The following is a 23,923-nucleotide window of genomic DNA, read 5'->3' as shown; positions in this document are numbered from 1 at the left end:
AATATATTTTTTACACCTTATTTGCTTAATATCATACCTAGAGTTAAAAGATAGAATCTCATTTTATCCCACAGATGATAGTTTGGGATTCTTGATCTAGCTTAAGAAGTAAATTGGATTGGGATCACATGATTTCAGACTTGAAAGTAACCCAAGATTTTCCAGATACCCAGGGTATGGATGGGAACAATGAATCATTGATATAATTACATTATCTTTTCACCGTAATGGGTTTGCCTTGTATTAAGTGGCCAGAGGGAAAGAAAGCTCTTGTTCCTTAACTCTTGTAGCCTTTCAACACCCATGTTCACTGGGCTTGTTCCAGTGGGGGGAAAAAAATGACAAACTGTAGTTCTTTTCTTTTTTTTGTTTTTTCCCAAACCTAATAGTAATCATTAACAGCAGTTTTGTGCTTGTTATGAGCTAGGCTTTAGGCTAGGTGTTTTTCATGTATTAACTTGTTTGTCCCACACAATAACCATATAGAATTAGGCTCTGTTGTCAATCACTGTTTTATAGGTGAGGATAAAGAGGCACACAGAGGGTAAGCAGGTGGCCCAGGGTCACTTAGCATGATTTGAGCCCAGGTGGTGTGACTCGGAGGTGGTGGCTAAGCCCATCCCTCATATTGCCCTCCTTCAAATGTGTGGATGCTGCTGTGACTCACCACTGTGAGGTTTTGTGTTTTGAGATTCTCTTCCAGTCCCCAAGAACACCTTTGCCTCAGCAGCCTCTTGCATGTGTGGGTAAACATGGGTCAGCCTGTGCTTCCTTAGTGCAGTGTCCTAAGGAGCTAGGTCCTTCTGAACACTGTTTTTCTCCATTTGTTCAATCAGTGTAAATGTGTATGGAGGACTGATTACATGCTTGATACTATGATAGGAGCTAGAGATCTTAAATAAACAAGAACAGCGAGGAACTGTGTTGTGTGGAGCTTAACAATTTGGTGAGGAGATAGATGTTAATTCAATATTTACCTGAATAAGGGTAATGATATTTTTATTCAGAGAATAATCTTTTATTCTTATGATCAGAGGTACAGAGGAAGATGATGGTACAAGGGAAGTCTACCCAGGGGGATTTGACCTTGTCGAAGGGAGTTAGGGCAAGCTCCCCTGGGTTCGTGAGATTGTAACCCATCTGAAAAGGGAGTATTGTTAACTAGTGACAGGTGAGTTTGAATTTCAGCCTTGCCCTTGAGCAAGTTGGCGACCTTGTAGTGATGACCTTGAACAAGTGCCTTCATCTCTTTAGTATCTTCAGTTTGTAAAATGGGTAGTTGTAAGAATTAAATGAGGCACTGCACATAACATACTCAGAACCCGGCTGACACATAGTCATGAATGGTAGCTGTTTTTATTACAATTTGTGGTTTCTGATCATTTTACTGGACACTTTAAAAAGACACTTATTTTAATCTTCTCTTATTCTGTAGTAAGATTCACTAAGTACCTGGGAATAATTAATATGGAAAATGGGATCCTGAAGGGAGATGTAATGATCGTCTTCAAATAGTGCAAGTGTCTTCAGCGTCTAAGATGTGGGAAAGACCCTGATGGAGCCATTGATGTTAAGTCACATTCAGTGGGGCTTTCTCTCAAGCAATTGTAATATGTGTGTAATATATTAGAATTTTAAGATACAAGTGTTATGATCACATCTTCTGTATTTCTTATGACAGTCAGTTACGAATAGCCAGGCTAATGCATATTTCTGTACCAGTACTATACTCCATTTGCCCAGTGATTTTTGCTGGAGTATTTGAAGTTATGTATGTCTATTTCTTATAGTTAAATGTGCAGGGATTTCAGTGCATGCTTTAAGAAAAGCAAGTCTTGCTTTTCTCTCTATAATTTGTAGAGATGTATGTGTATATGCAAATATGCAATCTAGCTTTTTATTGGAATGATATAGTTTTTTAATCCATTGTCCTTACATTTTGAAGAAAAAGGTACCAAGAATTCAGCCAGGGGTCATACTTTGTTTTTATTCTTGCTAAGAACTTTAAGTATATTATTTGATTTAATCCTTGTAAGCAACCCTATGAAATAGGCACGATTAGGATCCCTTTTTTTCCACATGAGAAAACTGAAGCTCAGAGAGATTAAGTAAGTTGTCCGAGGTCACAAAGCCATGAGTGGCATAACTGGAATTTGAACGAAGATGTGAATGACTCTAAATCTGAGCTCTAAGCACTTTGATGCTGCCTTTCAAGTTTGTTATTGAAGATGATCAAACCCCTGTGTCAGTGGAGCAAGGGAGGAATGTGGCAAGAGGATTATTATTCTTTAATGGTCATGAGAGTGGCTTATGAAAAGTGTGAGGTCAGAGGCCTCTAAAGGATATGTGGAAGCTTGTTGGATTTAGATTTAGTTTCCTAATCAGTAGAAGTGGATACTGTAGCAATGTCTTTCTGGATTGTTATTTTCCTGATTGCTATAAGCTTTGGTTTTACAGTACAGACCTTAAGAAGCTCTAGTGTATATCAACCAAAGATTAAATATGCTCATGAAATGTTGGGAATTTATATTTAAAATAGCACTTTTATTTCTTCCTCATTCTTGCTATTTCTGTACTTCAGTTCCTATGTTAACAGCTTTACCATTTTCAGGTCAACTGTTCGTTGCCTTAAATCCACTTGGGAACTCCTTCAGATCCATTTGGAAGCTAGGCGAGGATAAATTGCAAATAAATGGTATATTCAGAGATGGAAGTAGGCAATATGGGTGGAGTTGGAAATACCGTCAATGAGACCTAAGGCCGGCGGAGCTTTGGCTGTTAGCACCTGACTCCACCACTGGTTGGTGTCGGGCTGGGCTTAGCTTGCTTCTAAACCACCGGGATTTGCTCCACGCTTTTTATTTTGTTTTTCTTCTAATGTGAATCCTGCTTCAGAAAATAAGTGTGGATTTTCACTTATCAGAACTAAATAAAAATACAACCTGATATGCCAGCTAAGGCAGGGAGAAATGTCAAAAGCCACTAGAAAGAGGAAGTCAACTGGTCACTTCCCCAGGACATGTTTCCTTTCCTAATAATTGGTTTTTCCTGATTAAGCAAAAGAGGAACAAAAATGATTGTGGGAGCTCTTGTTTATTTTATATATTTAAATGTATATGTTATTTGTATTTATATATTTGCTTATATTTTTAAGTCACAAAAGTAATATAGTTTTTGAAAAAGTTATTAATTGAGGAATGTACAAAGTAAAAAAAAGTCAAAATTCCCCCTCCCCCCATTTCTATGCATTTTGGCATATATCCTTCTGGAATCTTTTTCTGTTCATTTATAAGCATAGAAATATGTAGACACTTAACAGAATCACACTACGTATTGTTCGTTGATTTGCTGTTTCCACTTTCATGGACATCTCCCCACCCCAGCACTTGCAGATTTACCTCTATCTTTTGAGCTACTAGATATTCCATGAATGTGTTGTCATTTATTTAATAATTTTCTTACTAATGGGCATTTGGATGTCCTCAGCCTGTCTAGTTATAAACTGGGCTCCGTGAGCAGCCTTGCACTCGCTTTGCCTCAGGGTGTGAGTCTTTCTGCAGGATACCTTCGTAGAAGTAGGGATGCTGAGTCAAAGGGTGTGTGAGCTCTAGACTTCAGGGTCAGGAAGCTCACATCTGAGTAATGGCAGAAAGCTGAACGGTGGCCCATCCCCTGTGGAATCTCACTTCTGTGCCTGTTTTCCATTTCTGTGAGGCAGGCAGAGCGGTATGGAGCTCAGAGCCCCGTGCCTAGGCAGAATTACTGCATGGGGATGATGGTTCCCAACTGTCTAATCCTTTTCGAATTTAGGAATTTAAACCTTGAATCTTGCTTCAATCCAGATGAACAGAGAACTCGAGTATGTCAAGTCTGCTCCTGGTTTTCTTTCTCCCTCCCCGAGGGCATTTGTTTTCCTTCTCGGTATTTTGTTAATCTTTGGACTTTGGATTGCTGACAAGATCACAAGATCGGCTTTCATTGAAGAAGATTCCCGCTGGCTTTGTTTAATTTGGCCAGTTTTGTGACTCTTTCCCACTGAGCCCTTTCCTGGCCACCCTACCTCCTTTCCGGGTGTACTGCAGACCCTCCACGTAATGGATTTAGCATTGACAGCATCCTGAGGTTTTACTGAGGCTGGAAATGAATCACGTACCAGGAGGGAGGGAGTGAGCCCTGCTGACCACATGACTTCATTGTCCTCTCCTTAAAAGACTGAACACATCACTATTTTTTTCGGTTATATTTTACCAAATGGTTATTGGGCTCTGACATGTTTTAGGCCAGGGGCAAGGGTTACCCTTCGTGAGATGCGTTGCTCGTGCCAATCTTCCTTGCCTTCGTTCCCCAGGTCCCAACCATCCTCCCCACCATGGCAAACATCACTAATTGATTGATCCCTTTTCTAGTGAGCCAGACAGGCCCTCAGGATCTTTCTTAGCACTCCAGGCAGGCAGCCAGTCATACCAGATTGGAGTTGGTACCACTAGGGTCCAGGAAAACCCTTTCACAGTGCACACTTGAGAGGGGGTGTGGGGAATGCCCAGTTGAGTGGGACCCAGATTTGTGGAAATCTTGGATTGCTAAAATTTAAAAAAGAAGGTTGAGACTCTTGCACAGGATTGGTAACTTTTTGCTTTTTATGCTTTTTATGCCTTTTGGAAGGCATAAATACCTTCCAAACCTATCAGATACACTCCCTGTCGTTTTATAAAAGAAAGAATATTTTAGCATCCCCAAAATAGGAAAAACATAATCTCAGAATAAAGGGGAGTCTTTAAAATCAAGAGATTTTCACTTTATAAAAAGTTCGAAGCATCATTTTTCTTATTCCCATTTTGCTGTAGACCTTTAAAAATTTGATCATGGACCTAAGTACCATTTAGGAATCTCTATTATCTGCCTCAGACTGCTAGAGGTTTTTTCCTTTATGTTTTGGGGGGTCTTAAAAAGCAAAAATTAGTTCCTTGAATCCAGGTGATATTGCTTATTGGTGTTGATGATGTGTACTCAGATGAACATTTTACTTTATTATTTACACTTAATAGTACTAATTGGTCATTTTGCAGAATAAACAAAAAGGTTTTATGATACTTTGAGGATGGAATAAGGATCTGTTGTCATAGTGACTCTCTTGTCCAGTGTTGGCTCATCCATCTGCAGGTTCTTGTTGCCCACCTACGGTTATGTGCTGGGCGCTTGGGTGCCACAGTGAACAAGCCAGAGTCTCTGCCCTCTTGGAGCTCACAGTATAGGAAAAATACATAAAAACAGATAAATAACATAGATTCAGATCGTGTTAAGTGCTATCAGTAAAATAAAACAGTGTGATCCGAAAGAGAGTGACTTAGGGGAGAAAACTTTGGTTAAGGTACTACAGCAAAGATAACTTTGGAGACATATGAGCTGAGGACACAGCCAGAAAAAAATCTAGGGGAAAAGCATTCCAAAAAGAGGGAATAGTAAGTGCAGAGGCCCTGGGATGAGAATGAACTTGGCATGTGTGAGGGACAGTGAGCTAACTGATAACTGAGATAACTGTTGATCTAGAAACGTGGAATGATATTTTTGTTGTAATGAGAATTGAAGAAAATAAAATGGGGGCTTGTAAAAACACAATTATGAGGATAGAAAATATGCACGTGAGAAAAAGACTATAAGGAAATAAACTAAAGTTGTGATAATGATTGTTTATTGTGATGATCTTTGGGTAGGGTGACCAGAAATAATTTCTCACCTGAATCATGACACTTCTGAGCACTCTTCAGGTGTCTGTGAGGGGAAGGGGAATGCTGTTACACGGTGGCAGGTGAGAACCAGGACTGCCCTGCGCAGCCCAGTCTATGTGGTCACCCTCGTTATGGGCGACATTTTTACTTCCCTGTTTTTCAAACTTCCTGAATTATATTAAAAGTAATTCAAATTTAAAAAATTGTAAAAAGAATGATCTTTCTTTAGAATATTTACTTTCAGAGATCAGAGAACATGTCTGTGGCTCTCTCACCCAGCACTTAAGTGTCTTCGGCTTCTTGATGTGGTGGGGATGACCATGGGGACGCTGGTCTCAGAGGATGGCTTTAATGGAGCTGAGAGGCTTTGAAGCTGTGATAATTCCTCCCACCCCAGATTCCCATGAAGGAAGGAATTAGAATAGCACTTGCACAGACTCCACCATGACTTTTTCCTGTAACCGATAAGATTAGGATCTTAGCAGCAGTAGGTTCAAAATGACCCAAAGGCTTGTTTAGATTACCGGGCAGGCCTGTTCTCTTTAGCCTTTCCCAGAGCAATATTAAAGTTAAAGTTTAGTTTTCAGGATCAGCCTTTTAATTTTTGTTGTACTAAAGTTTGCTGAATATAAAGTTATATTTGGTGGACTTGTATGTGGCTTCATAGTAGTGGGGCATACAAATGACAATTTAATTGGCTCACATTTGAAGTACTGTGACACAAAGTTAGAGACTTAAGAAAATATGTTATAAGTAGGCTTTTAAAACTAAAACTGTATTAAAAATAAGTGCCACGGTTTTCAGGCCCATCAAAGCTGGGAAAAAAAAAAAAAAGAAAAGAAAAAGAAAAAAAAGAAAAACAAATGCCAAGGGGTCAGGGTGCTGATATTTTTCTCTGTGGACTGTGGAGAGGTTGTGCCATTTAGCTGATGGTAAGACCGTGGACACATCAGTTATTCCTTTGCTTTTTAGCTTTTCTACGTTCAAATATGAGAGAACTAAATACTTTGGTTAAGAAAAGAGACTGAACACTCTCCTCTAAGTGTTCACTACCTTGTGAAGGAGGGAGGCACTTTAAATATCAAACAAGACAGGCATGTGGGCCCAGGTGTGGTGGCTCACACCTGTAATCCCAGCACTCTGAGAGGCCAAGGCAGGAGATTGCTTGAGGCCAGGAGTTCAAGACCAGCCTGGGTAATATAGTGAGACCCTATCTCTACAAAAAATAATAATATAAAAAATTAACCAGGTGTAGTGATATGCACCTGTAGTCCTACCTACTTGGGAGGCTGAGGCAGGATTGTTTGAGCCGAGGAGTTTGAGACAGCAGTGAGCTATTATTGTACCACATTACTCCAGCCTGGATGACAAGCAAGACCCTGTATCCAACAACAAAAAAAGACAGGCATATGGCCCCGGACCAGGGGGCAGGAGGCCTTGTGTCTGATCCCCTCATTTCTTTGGAGTCTCATTTTCCACCATCCCCTTGATCCAGGCACAATGAATCACCTCCTGTCCACAAACATGACTTGCACCTTCTTGCCTTCCTGTATGAAGTTATATTGTACTTTGCACCTGGAATGCCCCTCTCCCATCGGACCTCCTTCAACAGGCAATGAAACATAAGGTTACAGGGATGGCCAACAAGGACACCAGAGCAAGGCTGCCTGGGTTCAAGTCCCAATTCTGTTGCTTAGTAGCAGTATGACCTTTGACAAATTGCCATTAACTTTAATGTGCCTATGTTTTCTTTCTTTTTTTTTTTCAGCTGGCATATTTTAATTTAAGTTTAATTTAATGAAATTAATTTCTTTTTTATTTCAGAGTATTACGGGGGTACAAATGCTTTGGTTACCTATATTGCCTTTGCACTGCCTGAGTCAGAGCTACAAGCGTGCCCAACCCCCAGACATCATGCACTGTACCTGTTGGGTGTGAATTTACCCATCCTCTCTCCCCCCCCCCCAACACCCGATGAATGTTACTTCCATATGTGCACATAAATGTTGATCAGTTAGTACCAATTTAATGATGAGTACATGTGGTGCTATTTTTTCTCTTCTTGTGATACTTTACTTAGAAGAATGGGCTCCAGTTCCATCCAGGATAATACAAGAAGTAGTTCATCATTGTTTTTTTTTTTTTGTGGCTGAGTAGTACTCCATGGTATACATATATATTAATAATCCACTTATGTATTGATGGGCACTTGGTTGTTTCTACATCTTTGCAATTGTGAATTGTGCATTTGAGTGCAGATGTTTTTATTATAGAATGTCTTTTTTTCCTTTGAGTAGATGCCCAGTAGTGGGATTGTTGGATCAAATGGTAGTTCTACCTTTAGTTCTTTGTGCCTCTGTTTTCTTCACTGTGAAAGGGGGATAATGTTAGTACCTATCGTTTTTATGAGCACATATATAGAGTGCTTAGAACAGTGACTGTCCATCAGAAGCACTCTCTGTGTGTTAATTATCTTTTGAAGTGTGACCCTTCCAGTAAGCCTATGCCTGCTAACCAGCATGGGTTGTGTGTTGGATGACCTGGGCAGTTATCCAACTTCTTTGAATATCAGTGTCCCCATCTAGAGTGCAATATATCACGTGATTGCTGGGTTAGCTGCGTGGGAGACCGTGTGAAGTACCTGGTTTAGTACTTGCCAGCTGGAAGACACTCAGCAGGTGTTAGTTTCTGTCCTCCTCCCCATGTAACACGTGCTTTATGGCCTGACGCCTTGTACCTGCTTGGTTCTGTCTTCTCCATTAGGCTGTATATGCCTTAGTTTTCTTTGTCTCTGTACAACATGCGTTTTTTCTTTTGTTTATTTATTCATTGATATCCTCACTCATTTGCTCACTCATTTTATTCATTCATGCAATTCTTTTTCTTGTTTATTCAAAAATCATTTACGGAGCTCTTGTGTGTGTTGGATCCTACCCATGGAATCTGCCATTACTCCAGCTAGAGTCCAGAAGAGAACTGATGACAGCTTGACCTATGCTAGTGATGCTGGAGGCTGAGAGAAGGGAATGGACTTAGGAGGCATATAGGGAGAGGATTGTCAGGGTTTGCTGACCGATTGGGTTGGGAAAGGGGGGAATTAAAGATAGTTTCTAGGATTCTCACTTGAGTCACTGTGTGGATGCTGACATTATTGATTAAAATGGGCAACACAGGAGATGGTAGAATTGGCTAGGCTGCCGAAGGGCAGGGAAAAGTTATCATGTGGCAACCAGCCTGGTTGGACACAGTAGGTTTGAGTTATCTGTAGGATGTCTGGATGGAGACGTCCACTAGTCTAGCTTTAGAAGCAATTCTGATTCTGGACGCCTTTGTACGTGATATGGGAGTGGTAGCCAAAACAGAGAGTGAGTGTAGAGTGCAAGAGCAGAGGGCTTCCAGTGGCCTGTTGGGGAACTGCCCTGATCAAAGTGGAAGGTGACAATGAGTCTGTGGCTTCTGCTGGGAACCACTTTTGGTGCCTCACCGCTGAAACTGCACCTGTCCCCCACCAAGGACATGCTGCCCTCTGTGCACTTCAAGGCCAGCCGTGGGGAGGTAGTGCAGGAGTGAGGAGGATGCCTTCTCCCTGACTCTGGGCCTCACCGCGTCAGCTGCAGGCCCCTAGCTGCATCAAGTGCCTGTCTCCTTCCCTGCGGCGTAGCTCACAGGATCCTTGAAGAGGTGCTGTGGTTCCTCTCTCCTGGCAGCCGCCCACCTTCATTTTTGTCCCCTCCACTGGATGAGCACAAACAAGGAAACACACCAACACTCACTTCCCCTCATTTACACCCCCGCTGTTGCTCCTCTGTCTGAGCCACTGTCACCTCTGGCCCACACTGTTAGCCACCGTACAGCGCTCCCTGCTTCTGCCCTGGCTCCCTACAGCCTGTTCTCTCCCCAGCAGCCAGGGGGATCCTGCTAAATCGTAAGTCCGGTTAAGTCACACACCTGCTGAAAATGCTCCAGTGGCTTCCAGATTCCTCACTGTGGTCTGTAGGACCACCGTGACCAGACCCTGCTCCCTCCCTGAGCTCCTCCCCTCATTCCCCACACTCCTGCCACGCGGGCTTCCTTCTGTCCTCCAGATAGGCCAAGGTCCTTCTGCCTTTGGGCTTTGGCATTGGCTGCTCCCTCTTCCTTGAGTGTCCTTTCCCCAGACTGCCTTGTCACTGGCTCCCTCTTGCCTTTCAGACTTCAGGTCAATGTCACCTCCTCTGAGAAGCCCTCCCTGACCACCCAGATGTAAATTAGTCCCCACCAAGTCCCCATAGTCACTCTGAGTCACATCACCCTATTTTGTTTTCTTCATTAAGTGTATTCATTATCTTGTTTATTTATTTGTTTAGATGTTTACTTTGTCTCCTCCCACTGTGATGCAAGTGAAGTCAGGGCCCTGGTCATCTCTGATGTCTACAGTGTCTGGTACTAATAGGTACTCAGTAAATACTAGTTGAATGCGTTAGCCAGGGCTGCCCATCTCTGCTGGGATGAGAGGAGCCTGAGCTTGTTTGTTGGGAAAGGAGGAAGGGCCTAGATGCTAGGAGTCCAGGAGAAAAGCTCTTGGAGTTGGAGTTATTGAGCGCTGGGATAATTGATGGCTCAAGGCTTTAGAAGAGGTGGGGGGCAAGACCCTGCAGATGGGATAGTTTGGTGCTTCTCCCTGAGACTGAGGGGAAGTGGGTGAATATATGGGTAGATTTCAAGGAGGCAGAGAACCAAGGTGGAGAATGTAAACATGGTTTCTTACTGTTTTGAAGAAGTGGGAGGTATGGCTGTCAGCTGGGGGGACCTGGGTACTTCTGGCGAGGAGGATGGAGGGGGAGGAGGCGGGAGGCTGGAGGCGAGAGGTAAGGCCCAAAGCCGCTGGCATGAGCGGAGGGATTCCTGAGCCCTGGAGAGCCCCACTGAGGCTGGAACCTGCAGCCTCGTCATGGAGCTGGTCTCAGAAACGGTGGGATTTTTCTTCTGTGGTGGGCGGCTCGGGAGAGAAAACAGAGGAGACAAAGGTTAGGTCGATCCACGTTTGGGGGTTGTCAGGTACAAGCAGCTGGTGTGTCAGTGGGGCAGGAGACCCAGGTGCTGAAGGAGGGCCTTGTAATGGAAGAAGGAGAATAAGAAGGGCAGGTCAGAGTTCTGGTGGTTTCATTCAAGTGGAAGAGCAGATTGTGTGAGAATGAGGAAGTGAGATAAGGCCGGGTGGGCCCCGAGTCAGAGGGGACTTCTAGCTTTACGTTTCAGAGAACGGTAGTTCCTGGCCAGGGTTGTGACCTCATGGGGGTTGGGAACAAAAGGCTAGGTGACAGGTGAGGGAGCTAGGCCAAGGCCAGCGGGAATGTTAGGTCATTGCTCACCAGTAAGGTCCTCCTTGCAGGAGATCAGGAAAAAGTGGGGAAGACATGTGAAGGGGTCGGTTAAAACAAAGGACGGAGGAGGGAAGAGCCGGAACCTGGAGAGCAGCAAGTCCTGCTGGGAAGTGAGGAGGAGGGAGCTGGTCACACTCCAGGTTCCAGGTACTTCTGGAGAGGTTACTGTCTGGAGATGATAGTCGCAGGGGATTTGGTTTTCTCGGGTCCTGAGATGCGGGAGAGCACGAGGACCTGCGCCGCTTGCACTTGGGAGGGTTACCGGGAAGCAGAGAAGCTGGGGGCCAGCTAAGGTAAAGCGCTGAGCTGGGGGTGAACGTGGGCATTTCCTGGTTTTAGGATGAGTTCCGAGGCATAGCGGAAAGAAGGATTAGAAGAGGAGAGCGCAGATAAAGGCTGGGGTGGGACCCAGGTAGGGATGGGAGAACCCCACAGGATGGATGCTGCCTGGAGGCCGTTCAGCTTGGGCGGACCGGCTTGAGGATGAGGGAATTCTGGACCCGAGGGCCATGCACGAAATGGGGTAGGCCCAGAGTTTCAGGTGGCACTTTTTAAAAACAGCTTTAGTGTGACATGAGCCAAATACCATGCAATTCACCCTTTGGAGTGTACATACAGCTCAACGGTTTTTAGTATATTCATAGAAGTGTGCAACTATCACCACAGGCAATTTTAGAATATTTTCGTTATCTCAGAAGAAAATAACTCTGTGCCCTTTCGCTGTCACACCCCATTCCTCTAAGTTTGTCCCCCTCCCACCCCTGCCCAGCCCCAGGCAACAGTAATCTGCATTCTGTCTCTGCAGTTGTCTCTGTTTTCAACTTTCATGTGAATGGAGCCGTATAATACGTGGACTTAAGTAACAGGCTTCTTTCACTCAGTGTGGTGTTTTCAAGGTTCATCCCAGTAGTAACATGTATCAGAACTTCATTCCTCTGTTAGGGTGGAAAGGCCAGTAGGTGCTCATGGCGCGGGTGGAGAAAGGTTTCTCACACAGAGGTTAGAAATGATTTAGTTTTAGTCCCTGTGCAGGGACATTTCCACCAAATGTTAGGGCAGAAATCCTGGTGCATGAGAGTTTTGGGAAAGATTTCTCCAGACAGAGATTAGGATAGAAAGAAAAGGTTTATTCACTTTTCCCCGGGGGGAGGGAAAAGGACCAGCACGGAGGTGGAAAGAGGAAGAATGTGCTGGCCCCGAAAAGCAGCTATCTGGACCTTTTAAAGGGGGTTGTAAAAAGGCCAGGGTATAGTCGAGAAATCACTGCATCCGCTTCCACTCCTTTCTTCCTTCTTGGCAGCAGGGCAAAAACTGCAAGGGTGTCTTGTTGGTTTCCTGCCTTTTCTTGGAGAAGGGATTATCACAGGAGATGTGACTCTGTCCTCCAGGTATGTTTGAAGCTGTGGCTCATTCTTCTGCTGTTTACTCAGGAACTCTGTAAAAGCAGATTCTCAAAAAAAAAACAGTTTTGAAAGAGAAAGATTTACATCTCTTTTCTGTCCATTAAGCTTTTCCAGAAGTTGTGCAAAACAGAACTCCTGCAGGTTGACTGTTAGTGAGAGAGCTCATAGGATGGATCTTTAACTGTTACTGGGGAAATTGTAGGATTAGGTATTTTCCTGTTATTTTTGCAAGGCTGTCCCTTTCACCTTTGTCTTTTTGAATAATATTCCATTGTATATACCACATTTTGTTTGTCTGTTGATAGACATTTGGGTTGATTCTGCTTTTTGGCTGTTATTAATTATCTACTGTGAATATTCATGTGGTTAAGTTTTCATTTCTCTCTGATGTATACCTAGGGGTTGCTAAGTCAAATGGTAACTTTGTGTTGAATCATCTGAGAAACTGCCAGATTGTTTTCCAAAGTGGCTGCACCATTTTACATTTCTACTAGTAGTGGATGAAGGTTCTGATTTCAATATATTCTTGCCAACATGTTATTATTTGACTTTTTGATTATTCTTTCTCTCTTTCTTTCTTTTCTTTCTTTTCTTTCTTCTTTCTTTCCCTCCCTTCCTTCCTTCCTTCCCTCCCTCCCTCCCTTCTTTTCTTTCTTTCTTTCTTGATAGGGTCTCACTCTGTTACCCCAGCTAGAGTATAAGTGGCATTGTCATAGCTCACTGCAACATCAAACTCTTGGGCTTGGCCGGGCACTGCAGCTCACACCTGTAATTCTAGCGCTCTGGGAGGCTGTGGAGGGAGGATTGCTTGAGCTCGGGAGTTTGAGACCAGCCTGAGCAAGAGTGAGATCCCGTCTTTACAAAAATAGAAAAATTAGCTGGGTGTGGTGGTGTGCGCCTGTATTGCCTGTATTCCCTGCTACTCAGGAGATTGAGGCAGGAGAATCACTTGAGTCGAGGAGTTTGAGGTTGCAGTGAGCTACGATGACACCACTGCACTCTAGCTGGGGTGACAGAGCAAGACCCTGTCTCAAAAACAAAACATCATCCCAAACCAAAAAACAAACAGACAAACAAAAATCCTGGTGTATGATGTAAGGTAGGAGTCCAGCTTCATTCTTTTGCATGTGGCATCCACTTGTCCCAGTCCCATTTGTTGAAAAGACCATTCTTTCTCCATTGAGTGGTTTTGGCACCCTTGTTGAAAATCAGTTGACAATCAGTCGGTGTGGGTTTGTTTCTGGACTCTCAATTCTATTTCATTGATCTATTTCTTTATCCTTGTGCCAATACCGCACTGCATTGAGTACTGCAGCTTTTAGTAAGTTTTGAAATTGGGATGTGGGAGTCCTAGTCCTGCTACTTTGTTCTCTCTTTTAAGGATTATTTGGCTATTTTGGTTCTCTTGAAATTCCTATGAATTTTAAAATAGGCTTATCAGTTTGTACAGAGAAGTCAGCTGGGATTCTGATAGGAAGAGCGTCAAATCTGTAGGTCAGTTTGGGCCGTATTGCCATTTTGACAATGTTAAGTCTTCCATGAACGTGGGATGTTTTTCCATTTATTTAGATTCCTTTAATTTCTTTCAACAATGTTTTCTAGTTTTCAGAGTAATATAGTTTGTGCTGCTTTTGTTAAATGTAATCCTAGGTATTTTATTGTTTTAATACTATCATTCAGGTAGTAGTGTGATGGGAAGTTGTGATAGTACTTCTGCAAAGTCTTCTTACCAGGTGAAGAGGTTGAATGAGTAGAATTGAAAAAGATCTCAGTTGTTGGCAGGACAGAGGGCAGGGCGCTTTCTGCTGTCCTTCAGGAGGCTGTGTTTCAGGTCTTTCACCATCCTGGGGCAGGGCACTGAGGGATACACCAGCCTGCAAAGAACTCCACGCACTAGCTATGGATGGTTCCCTCTTTTCCATCCTGATCAAAATCCTGTGCAGTGGTCGGGCGAGAGGTGGGGAGGTGCTGAGGAACGAGTAGCTAAAGATAGCGCTCAGTTAATAGGAGGGCAATCCGTTTGGACTAACTCACACTAGTATTTAAATCCCTAATACCCCCTCTCCAACTTCTGAGCTTTATCCACTGTTCTGAAAGAGGAAGATTATTAGCCCAAACTGGTCACTAATTGAGAGAACTTTGGTAGCATAAAAAGAGAAGTTAGCAGTGGGAAAAATACTTTTGGATTCCATCTGGGAGGTCAGGGCGGTGTTTGAGGAGAGAGGATGTCACAATACAAGTTAGGAAGTCCTATTACTCATGTGCCTGCTCTGGTGGTCAGTTCCCCTCCCCTATATCTGCTTTTTGTGGCTTCTTTCCCTCGATTCTGTTTATTCCAGTAACGGTGGTGGCTCTCCCTAGTGTGAGCGTGAAGGGAGTTGGAAGTCAGGCCCGACATGCACATGCAGGTATGTTCCGAGCATCCGCAGGTCTAAGGTAGCACTTTTCCTAAATGACACCTGTCAGTGGAAAAGAAGCCAAACTCTGTAAAGTAATTTAAAGAGATTGATTCTGAGCTAAATTTGAGGACCATGGCCTGGAGCCACACCCAAGAAGCCTAGAACAAGTGGACTTGCTGTGGTTGGGTTACAGTTTGGTTTTCTACATTTCAGGGATACAGGAATTACAGGTAAAGTCATAAATCAATACATGGAAGGCAAACTTTGGTTTGGCTGGAAAAGGTGGGACATCTCAAATTGGGGACTTACAAGTCATAGGTGGGTTTAGGGATTCTTTAGCTGACAATTGGCTGAAAAAGTTAGGCTTTGTCTGAAAGAGCAAGAGTCAGCAGAAAGGAGTTAAGATAAAGGTCTTCTGTCTTTCATGTGATGCTATACGGGAATCAGGTTGGGGAGTAAACCACATTATATTGGGTTAACAAAACCTGTTTAGTGAGATTATATCATTTGTAGGCCTGACTCACCAGGCCCCCTTAGAAAGGAATTTGGGCAAAAGAAAAAGATCAGAGTTTAGTCCTGACACCAAAATAATTGTGAGGTTAAAATTCTATACTTTTTTTTTTTGTTATTCCTGGATTTTAAACCCTAAATTTGGCCTACCATCATGTTTATGACCATAAATGGAACTCATATGTTGTAGAGATTAGCAAGTTAGTAGTTTCATGGATCGATGTCCTATGAACCAGTATTTTTTACACTGCTGATAAACCTTAAAAAAGAAATGCTGTATCCTCTTTATTCTTTTCTTTTGTGATAAATGGTGGAAAAACTTCAATTTTATTTGTGTTTCTGACTTTAGCTGAATTTCGGAGTTCTGCTTGTTTTCCCATCTGAGTTTGTCTTTTTTTAGTTCTAAGCTGGGACTGAGGGAGACAGTGTGGATCTGGTTTGGAGATGCTTCTGCCTGTGCTGCAGACCTTCCCCGGATGCGCATGGCTGCCCAGCTTCAGCCCAGCCTGCGTGTTTCGGTGCAGCTCTACTTTCTTTTCCTTTTTCATTGTGCAACCGCTCTATGAACAATTTCAATGACCCCTGTCTATTTTTTAATAATCCTTTCCCTTAACTAACTTCTTGACCTTTTGAGTTGTTTCCCAGAAGTGGTGGATCTTCTGCAAGATGAAAGAGCTGAGATTCTGAAGGCCCCAGGGCAGACGTCCTGAAACCAAGATTCACCATCCCCCACAACCTGCCTCAAGGCACATGGCCGCTCCTTTAAAAGCCTAAGATCTCTTGATTTGAGGCAGTTTCTCCCATTCTCTCCAACGAGATGACAAGACATCTGTTGTCTGTCGTATTAAAAATTTCCTTTCTGGCAGTCACGATGGCTCTCGCTGGTAATCCTAGCACTCTGGAAGGCCGAGGAGGGAGGATTGCTTGAGGCCAGGAGTTCAAGACCAGCTTCAGCAACATAGCAAGCCCCTGTGTCTATAAAAAATAGAAAAATTAGACAGGCTTGGTGGTGCATGCCTATAGTCCCAGCTACTCATGAGGCAGAGGCAGGAGGATCCCTTGAGCCCAGAATTTTGAGGTTGCTGTGAGCTAGGCTGATGCCATGGCACTCTGGCCTGGGCAACAGAATGAGACAATGTCTCAAAAAAAAAAAAAAATTCCTTTCTTCCTTGGCAGTCCTCATTGTCTCATTAATTGGATCTTCGTGCAAGGAGCAACTGGACCTAGACTGAAACCCCCTTGTGGTTTCGACAACAGTCAATTTTTTCGATTGCACAAATTGGGGCTTCCCTCAAGGACCACTATGTGTCAGAACCCAGGAGATGCTGGACACTGAAGCCACTGGTAAAGATCTCTGGGTGCTGGGCTGGCCCCAAGCAGCCCTGTGGACTTTAGCAACTGAAGCCGACTCCTATAATTCAGCTTTTCTGGTGGCCAATTTCTTTGGTCTTTAATATCTTTTATCTGCATCATGTATAACCTCTGGTCTCTCAGAACTCCAGCTGTGACATCATTATCTCTCCAATTTCTCTTTCATCACTTTCCAGCCTCAGTTCCCAAAGAACTGCAGAGTCTCACAGTGTTTTTTTAGTTCAAATACTAGGAGGGAGCCATTGCCCAGCCCTTTCTTCTTTTCGTGCCAGGCCGTGCCTTAGGCACCTACAAGCCTGTGGATTGGCTTCCCTGGAGTTTGACGCCCATCCTTGATGTAGTCACCTGTGTCTGGGGAGGGTTACAAAACTAGGTTACCTATAGAGCTGCCGCAGAGGAGATCTGGGAGGGGTCCGGCACTGTCACAGTGGTGCCCACTGCCGTGCAAAGGGCATAGGTAGCATCGAGAGCAGGTACGAGAAAACCTGGCACTAAACTAAATCTTGAATTTGAAATAAGCTCGCTGATGGACTCTCCTTGAGAGCTGAAAGTAAGAAGCCAGTGATTTTTAAAATTTAAATAGAAAAATAGCTGAACATTGTGGGAGGAAATGAAACACAGCAAGAGTGAAATTAACTTAGCTGTTTGTTTTTTTTGGGAGAGGAATAATAAAAAGTACTTGAACACTTTAGGTTTTACTTTCTTTTTAAAAATATGTGCTTTTTTTTTGTTTGTATTGCATCATAATCTTTTTGAAAAATACAGAAAAGAAGGAAGTAAAAATCAGTCATAATCCTACCACTCAGAAATGACCACTGTTAACTTTGTCATGTATGGGCTCCAGTTCTTAAATAAGTAATAAGTAAATACATACTTTAAAAAAATCACTTAACAATACTGTCTTTAATTTTTTGAGGAACTTCTATACTGTTTTCTACAACATGTGTGGCATTTTATTTTGGTTGGTCTTTTGCCTTTTTTTTTTTTTTTAATCAGAAGAGAGATGGTCTTCATCACTATTTTGCATTCCCACTAGCACAAAGTTTCCAATTTCTCCATGTCCTCACCAACACTTTTTTTTTAAGTAGCTATCCTAATGGGTTTGAGGTGGTTTCTCATTGTAGTTTTGATTTACATTTCCATAATGATTAGTGATGTCGAGTGTGTTGTCATATGCTTATTGACCATTTATATAACATCTTTGGAGAAATGCCTATCAAGTGCTTTGTCCATTTTTTAATCAGGTTATTTGTTTTTTTTATTGTTGAGTTTGATCTTGTCAAAAGACAAAGTTACAACAAATTTAGTTTAAAAATCTCACTAGCTTTTATTAGTGATTCATGAATTGGGGAACACTGCAGGGAGTTAGCTACACTCCCAGCAAAATCAGATCCCTTTGGCAGGGGTCGTCGCAAGGGATATGGAAATAATAGAAATAGAAAATAGAGAATATAGAAATAAAAGAAGACACAGAGACGAAAGTATAGTTTTAAAAGATGAGGAGTCAGGGGGTCCTCCAGCATTCCCATGAGCTGCGAGGCCCTGAGCAAAGTCCCGCATCAGTATTTATTGGTGAGAAATCAGTTGCCAGGGGTAACAGATTTACATAATAACAGGTAGTTCGTTTAGGTTTAAAGTCTCCCCAAAAGCTTCTGGAGCTCCCTTAATTAACTCTATCTATGTGAGCAAACGGTTACAAAATCTTTCTAAGATAAACTTCTAAGTCCTAAGATAAAATTATCCCATAGCAGAAAGGCTAAACAGAAATATAGTGGCTCTATGTTTCTTTTTTTTTTCTTTTTTTTTTTTTTTGAGACAGAGTCTCACTCTGTTGCCCAGGCTAGAGTGAGTGCCGTGGCGTCAGCCTAGCTCACAGCAACCTCAAACTCCTGAGCTCAAGGGATCCTCCTGTCTCAGCCTCCCGAGTAGCTGGGACTACAGGCATGCACCACTATGCCCGGCTAATTTTTTCTATATATATTTTTAGCTGTCCATATAATTTCTTTCTATTTTTAGTAGAGATGGGGTCTCGCTCTTGCTCAGGCTGGTCTCGAACTCCTGAGCTCAAACGATCCGCCCACCTCGGCCTCCCAGAGTGCTAGGATTACAGGCGTGAGCCACCGCGCCCGGCCCTTCATCTAGTTTTTTGTTGATTGAGACAAGTAGTCAGGAGTGAAGCAGGAACTGTCCCTTAGGCCAGTTGTCTCTGGCTGCAGGTGTTTGTTGGATGAATGGGCATTCTTTGATCAGTTCTCAACCTGTGACCGCCCACCAAGCCTTGTCCTACAGAAGCGGCAGGCGCAAGCAGCCTTCAGGTCTGAGACAGCGTCACCATGCAAATGTTCCTGACCAGTGAGATGCCCTCCTGAGGCAAGGCAGCTTTTGATATGTGAACTAACATGTTCACATATTCCTTCAAGGCAAAGCCCTGCAAAACTCCTGAAATCTTTTATGTCTTTTATAGGCCAACAGAACATCTCATCTAAAGATTTAGAAAAGGCTGTAACTGGCTCTATGAACAAATTTCAATGACCCTTATGTGTTTTTTATAATCCTTTCCCTGTCCTGGTTTAGATTCTCAGGCAAGTAGGTCAACTCTTGACTCTTCTCAGTTATTTCCCAGAAATGGGGGGATTTCTGCAAGACGAGGAGCTGAGATTCCGAAGGCTTTTGGGCAGACTTCCTGATGCCAAGACTCACCATCCTCCACAACCTGCCGCAATGCCCGTAGCCCCTTGTTAATTACACTACTATCTGCCCAATGCGCACAGCCCCTCCTTACAAAGCCTGTACTCTCCACTAGTGAGGGAGACGGATTTGAGGCTGCTTCTCTCATTCTCCTCACAAGATGTCCTTTGTATTAAAACTTCCTTTATTCTTTGGCAGTCCTTGTGGTTCAGTTATTGGCTGTCTGTGCAACGAGTAACGAGACTTGCGGTTTAGATAACAAAGCCTTTGCCATTTTTTATTTTAAAGAATTTTGTTAACCGTACTTGTTATTACTTATTTTATCATTTGAAAACATATGTAATCCTTTCTCACTGTGCTCACATGTATAGTCCACAAACTTTCTGTCAGTAGTTTATTTGCAGAGAGGAGAGTGCCCATAGGCTATCGATCAAGCTTAGCATGTTTCTTTCCGTTGATCTCAGAAAGGGTTTTATTAAGGTTTAGTATCAAAGGCAGAACACTTGCTTGCTCTATAGCAGGGGTCTGCACTCTACAGCTTCCAGTTTTTGTAGATAAAGTTTTACTGGAAACCCAGCCATGTTCATTCAATTAGGCATCATCTGTGAGTGCCTTCTCACCACACTGCAGACTTGAGTGGGTACTGCAGAGACCTGTGACCCACAAAGCCTCAAATGTTTACTATTTAGCCCTGTATAGAAGAGGTTTGCTCACCCCTGCTCTCTAGAATTTTATCTTTGCTTCACAGATATTTTGCATTTTATAGAAAAAATATTCCAAGATAGAAAATGGAGGCAGTTTTCTGCTGAAGATCTTGGATTTGGCACATCTGTGTATCATGCTGTCAAGGCAGTGGTGCAGTTGTGCAGAGACACATTGAGTCTCTTAGATGAGTCTTCAGAACTGCCATGTGTCCCAGTGAGGGGACAACCCACGTATCTGTCATCTGTGTGTATCCAACTGTAACAGGGCAAGCAGGTTTGAGGAATCATCCCTGCTGTTTGATATGGGTTAATAATTCTTGCAGTGAAGGTAAGAGGGGAAGAGAATGGTGACCATCCAGGTTGATGTGGTTCCCCCGTGGTGGAGGGGAGATAAAATACGCCAGCGACAGCCTAGCTGTAGCCACTGGGAGGTAGACCTCTATCCTTGTTGGTATAACAATCTTTCAGGGAGACAAGAATTCTCTATGTACATTATTATGACAGTCATACAGGCTAGTCTGGGAAATTTGGGAATCTAAACAGATCTAAAATTGTACAACCCACCTAAAGGGCATAGTTTTGTCAGGGGACAATTTCTGATGGGCAGCTTTAGTTTGCTAGATTATAGGCGATTGACCTTTTGTCTCAAACCCTACAATTGTGCTATCATTTAATTTCCTTCTTTTCACCAGTAAATGCCATGGCATGGTCTAGTACCAATGGACACTTTCCCTTGTTTACAAAGGTAGTATCTCTTCATATATTTGAATCTGCTGTTTATTTCATATGAAATAAAAATCTTCCATAATTTATGTTAGAATCACTATTTCTTCTGATAGCATTATGGTATATAACTTATTTTAAACAATTATTACTTTAAAAGTATAAAATTAATATGTGTTAACTGGAAAAATTCAAACAATATGGAAGTGGATAGAGTTTAAAAAATGGAAGTGTCTCTGGTTCCCCCTCACCCCCCAGTTTCACTGTTTAGATTTAGACTATTAAAGGTTGACTGTGGTGGTTCATTGTCATGTTTTGGAACTGGTTTAAACTTTTCATATTTTCCCGGTTTCATGTTTGACTTGCTCTATAGAATCTTAAGATGGCCAATTATCAGCTCCCTATTAGAACTGCAGAGTCCTTCTGCCCAGGTGGGAAAATCTCAAGCCCTCTGGGGAGAATTATGACCCTAACATTGAAGCATTTGTCCCTATCTCAGTCTCAGGGGCAGCCTTAGGCAGTGGAATGACAGTGTTGGGAAGCAAACTGGCTTGGGTTAAAATTGAACTTGCACTCTCTCACTTTCTCACTCCTTGTGTGACCTCGCACAGCTGAATACCTCTGACCTTCCGTTTTCTTACCTGTGAAGTAAGGATGCTCAACTCTCCCTCATAGGATGGTTGTGAACTTCAATTAAACAAGGAAACAAAGATATGCTTTGTTGGAGAAATTCAGTCAAATGGGAGAGACAGAGAGTATACAGAGATGATGCCAGTGAGGTTAATATTAACAGGGCTGAGGTGGGAGGATCACTTGAGCTCAGGAGTTCGAGACCAGCCTGAGCAAGAGTGAGACCCTGTCTCTACTGAAAATAGAAAAATTAGCTGGGTGTCCTGGTGTGCACCTGTAGTCCCAGAAACTCAGGAGGCTGAGGCAGCAGGATGGCTTGAGCCCAGGAGTTTGAGGTTGCTGTGAGCTCACACCACTGCACTCTAGCCTGGGAAACAGAGTCAGACTCTGTCTCAAAAAAAAAAAAAAATATATATATATACATATATTAACAGGAGACTGCACAACACACTATTGTGTGGTGGGGCAGAGAGTGGGGCAGGAGCGGAGTGCTTTCTGTGCAGAACAGTGGAGAGGAGTCGGGGTTTGCTGGTGTCTGGAAAGGGTGAGGTTGTGAGGGCAGAGGAGCCAGCTGGGCAGCGGTCTGGCTGTGTGGAACCACGTGGTATGTGTAGGGAACATGCCAGATCCCAAGATGGTGGAAGTCATGGCAACCTTGGATCCGGTGCAAGGATCCCGGGATTACCAGGGCTCTTGAGCTGCTCCTCCTGGCCTCCGCCCCTTCTCACGCGCCAGGCCCTCTGCTTAGAGTGTCTTTCTCCTTTCACTTTCCTGGGTAACCCACATTATTCTTTTAGGCCTCAGCTGAAGTGTCACTTTCTCAGTAACCCCCCCTCCCCCACTTAGTCCATTCTTTTAAAAAATTTAAAAAATTGGGTAACACACACATAACCTAAAATTTACCATCTCAGCCATTTCTGTGTACTGTGTACCATTTCAGTAGTGTTAAGTCCGTTCACATTGCTGTGCATCCAATCTCCAGAACGCTTTTCATCTTGCACAACTGAGACTCTGTACCCATGAAACAACCCTCCTTCCCTCTCTTCCTCCAGCCCTTGGCAACCACCGTTCTTTCTGTCTCTGAATTTGACTACCCCAGGTACTTCATGAATAAGTGGAATCACACAGTAGTCATCTTCTTGGGACTGGCTTATTTCATTTAGCATGACATCCTCCAGGTTTATCTGTGTTGTATGTTCTTCCATTCTTCTAACAGGGGGCTCTGTCCTTTCCTTTCCACTTCATAGTTACGAAGTCATCTTGTCAGTGACTCCAGATGGGACTGGAGGCTGGAGCTTGTGTTCCGGTGTCTTGTGTTCCCTACCATGCCAAGGACATTAGTAGAAACTCTGGAAATGTTTGTGGGTGAGAATATGTATCCAGAAAATGGGTTCAGACATATGATATCAAAATACAGGCAAATAGTGAACCTGAGGTCATAGTCACCTTTCAGGTGTAAGAATACATATGTGTGGGTAGAAACAGGGAATTTTAATTTTTTTTTTTTTTTTTTTTGGTGAGGGAGCAGGTGTTAACTCCCAGAGCTTCTGTAACAAATGGGTTTAAAGAACAATAGACGACCCCAGGGACATGCACGGCCTGGAATCAAGTGACAGCCTGGCTGCACTGACTGCGGGGTCGGAAGCAAGGTCCTGCCTTCCCCTCTCTTTGGGCCACACCATTTCTTGTCTGACCTCTGGAGTAGTTTAAATGTCACAGGGTTGACCTGGTCCTTGAAGGTTTGGGTTTCTGGAAAAACCACCAGGGCTGCTCCTAGTGGCGGATCTCTGTGGGTGTCCTTTCCATTCCTCCTCCTCTCCTGCTGCCTCCTGGCATCCCCCACCCCAAGGGCTGCTCTTACTCTCTAAGCCTTGCAGTTTGAGGGCCTGTCGTCATCCAGCTGCCTTGGACTCGCCATGGTCCAGACTCCCCACCCCCAGTGCCGACGATGGTCACCTTGGTCCCGCCAGCAGTGGCTGAGAGCAAGGGAGGGACAGAGGTTCACCTGTCAGGGACTGGGAGGCGGCGCTCTCACAGTAGGGGGGCTGTGGGAGGCATATCCACTCCGTTTGGAGCTTCCAAATCACCTACTGTGGATATCTTATTTTTCAGGTTGATCGTGTCCTGTGCTGAAGATGTTTCCGGAACAACAGAAAGAGGTATGTCCTCACAAATCCACACATAAAATGAACCATGTGTTTTGGCTTGCACAGGATGGCTCTTCATTCACTAACTGTAAAGCCGTGGCGTCCTAGGGGAGGGCTAATCAAAGAGCAGGATGCCCACCGCCTGTGCCCAGTCCCACCACTCGTGCACCCGTGGCCTTCAGCTTCTGGCTCCCATGACTGAGCTGTGTCATACTCTCCCACTGCTGCTCATACAGTCTTTCCCTGGGACTAGAATTCT

The 23,923-nt window shown here is 43.5% G+C and overlaps 1 protein-coding gene across 4 annotated transcripts in view; it reads left to right on the top strand.

Moving 5' to 3' along the window:
- The window catches only part of SNX10 (sorting nexin 10), a 70,313-nt gene that overhangs the window by 18,115 nt on the left and 28,275 nt on the right, over nt 1-23,923 (top strand). For 3 of the 4 annotated variants that reach the window (XM_069461577.1, XM_069461574.1, XM_069461576.1), the window contains exon 2: nt 23,630-23,676. In XM_069461577.1, coding sequence (XP_069317678.1) covers nt 23,653-23,676 — 24 coding nt within the window. In that variant the 5' untranslated portion in view covers nt 23,630-23,652. Of the gene's footprint in view, nt 1-23,626; nt 23,677-23,923 lie in introns of those variants that run through there. The other variant, XM_069461573.1, reaches the window with a different exon arrangement.

This window comes from Eulemur rufifrons, chromosome 29 (assembly GCF_041146395.1).
Source record: "Eulemur rufifrons isolate Redbay chromosome 29, OSU_ERuf_1, whole genome shotgun sequence".
Lineage (NCBI taxonomy): Eukaryota > Metazoa > Chordata > Mammalia > Primates > Lemuridae > Eulemur > Eulemur rufifrons.
This window is presented reverse-complemented; position numbering and strand designations above follow the sequence as displayed.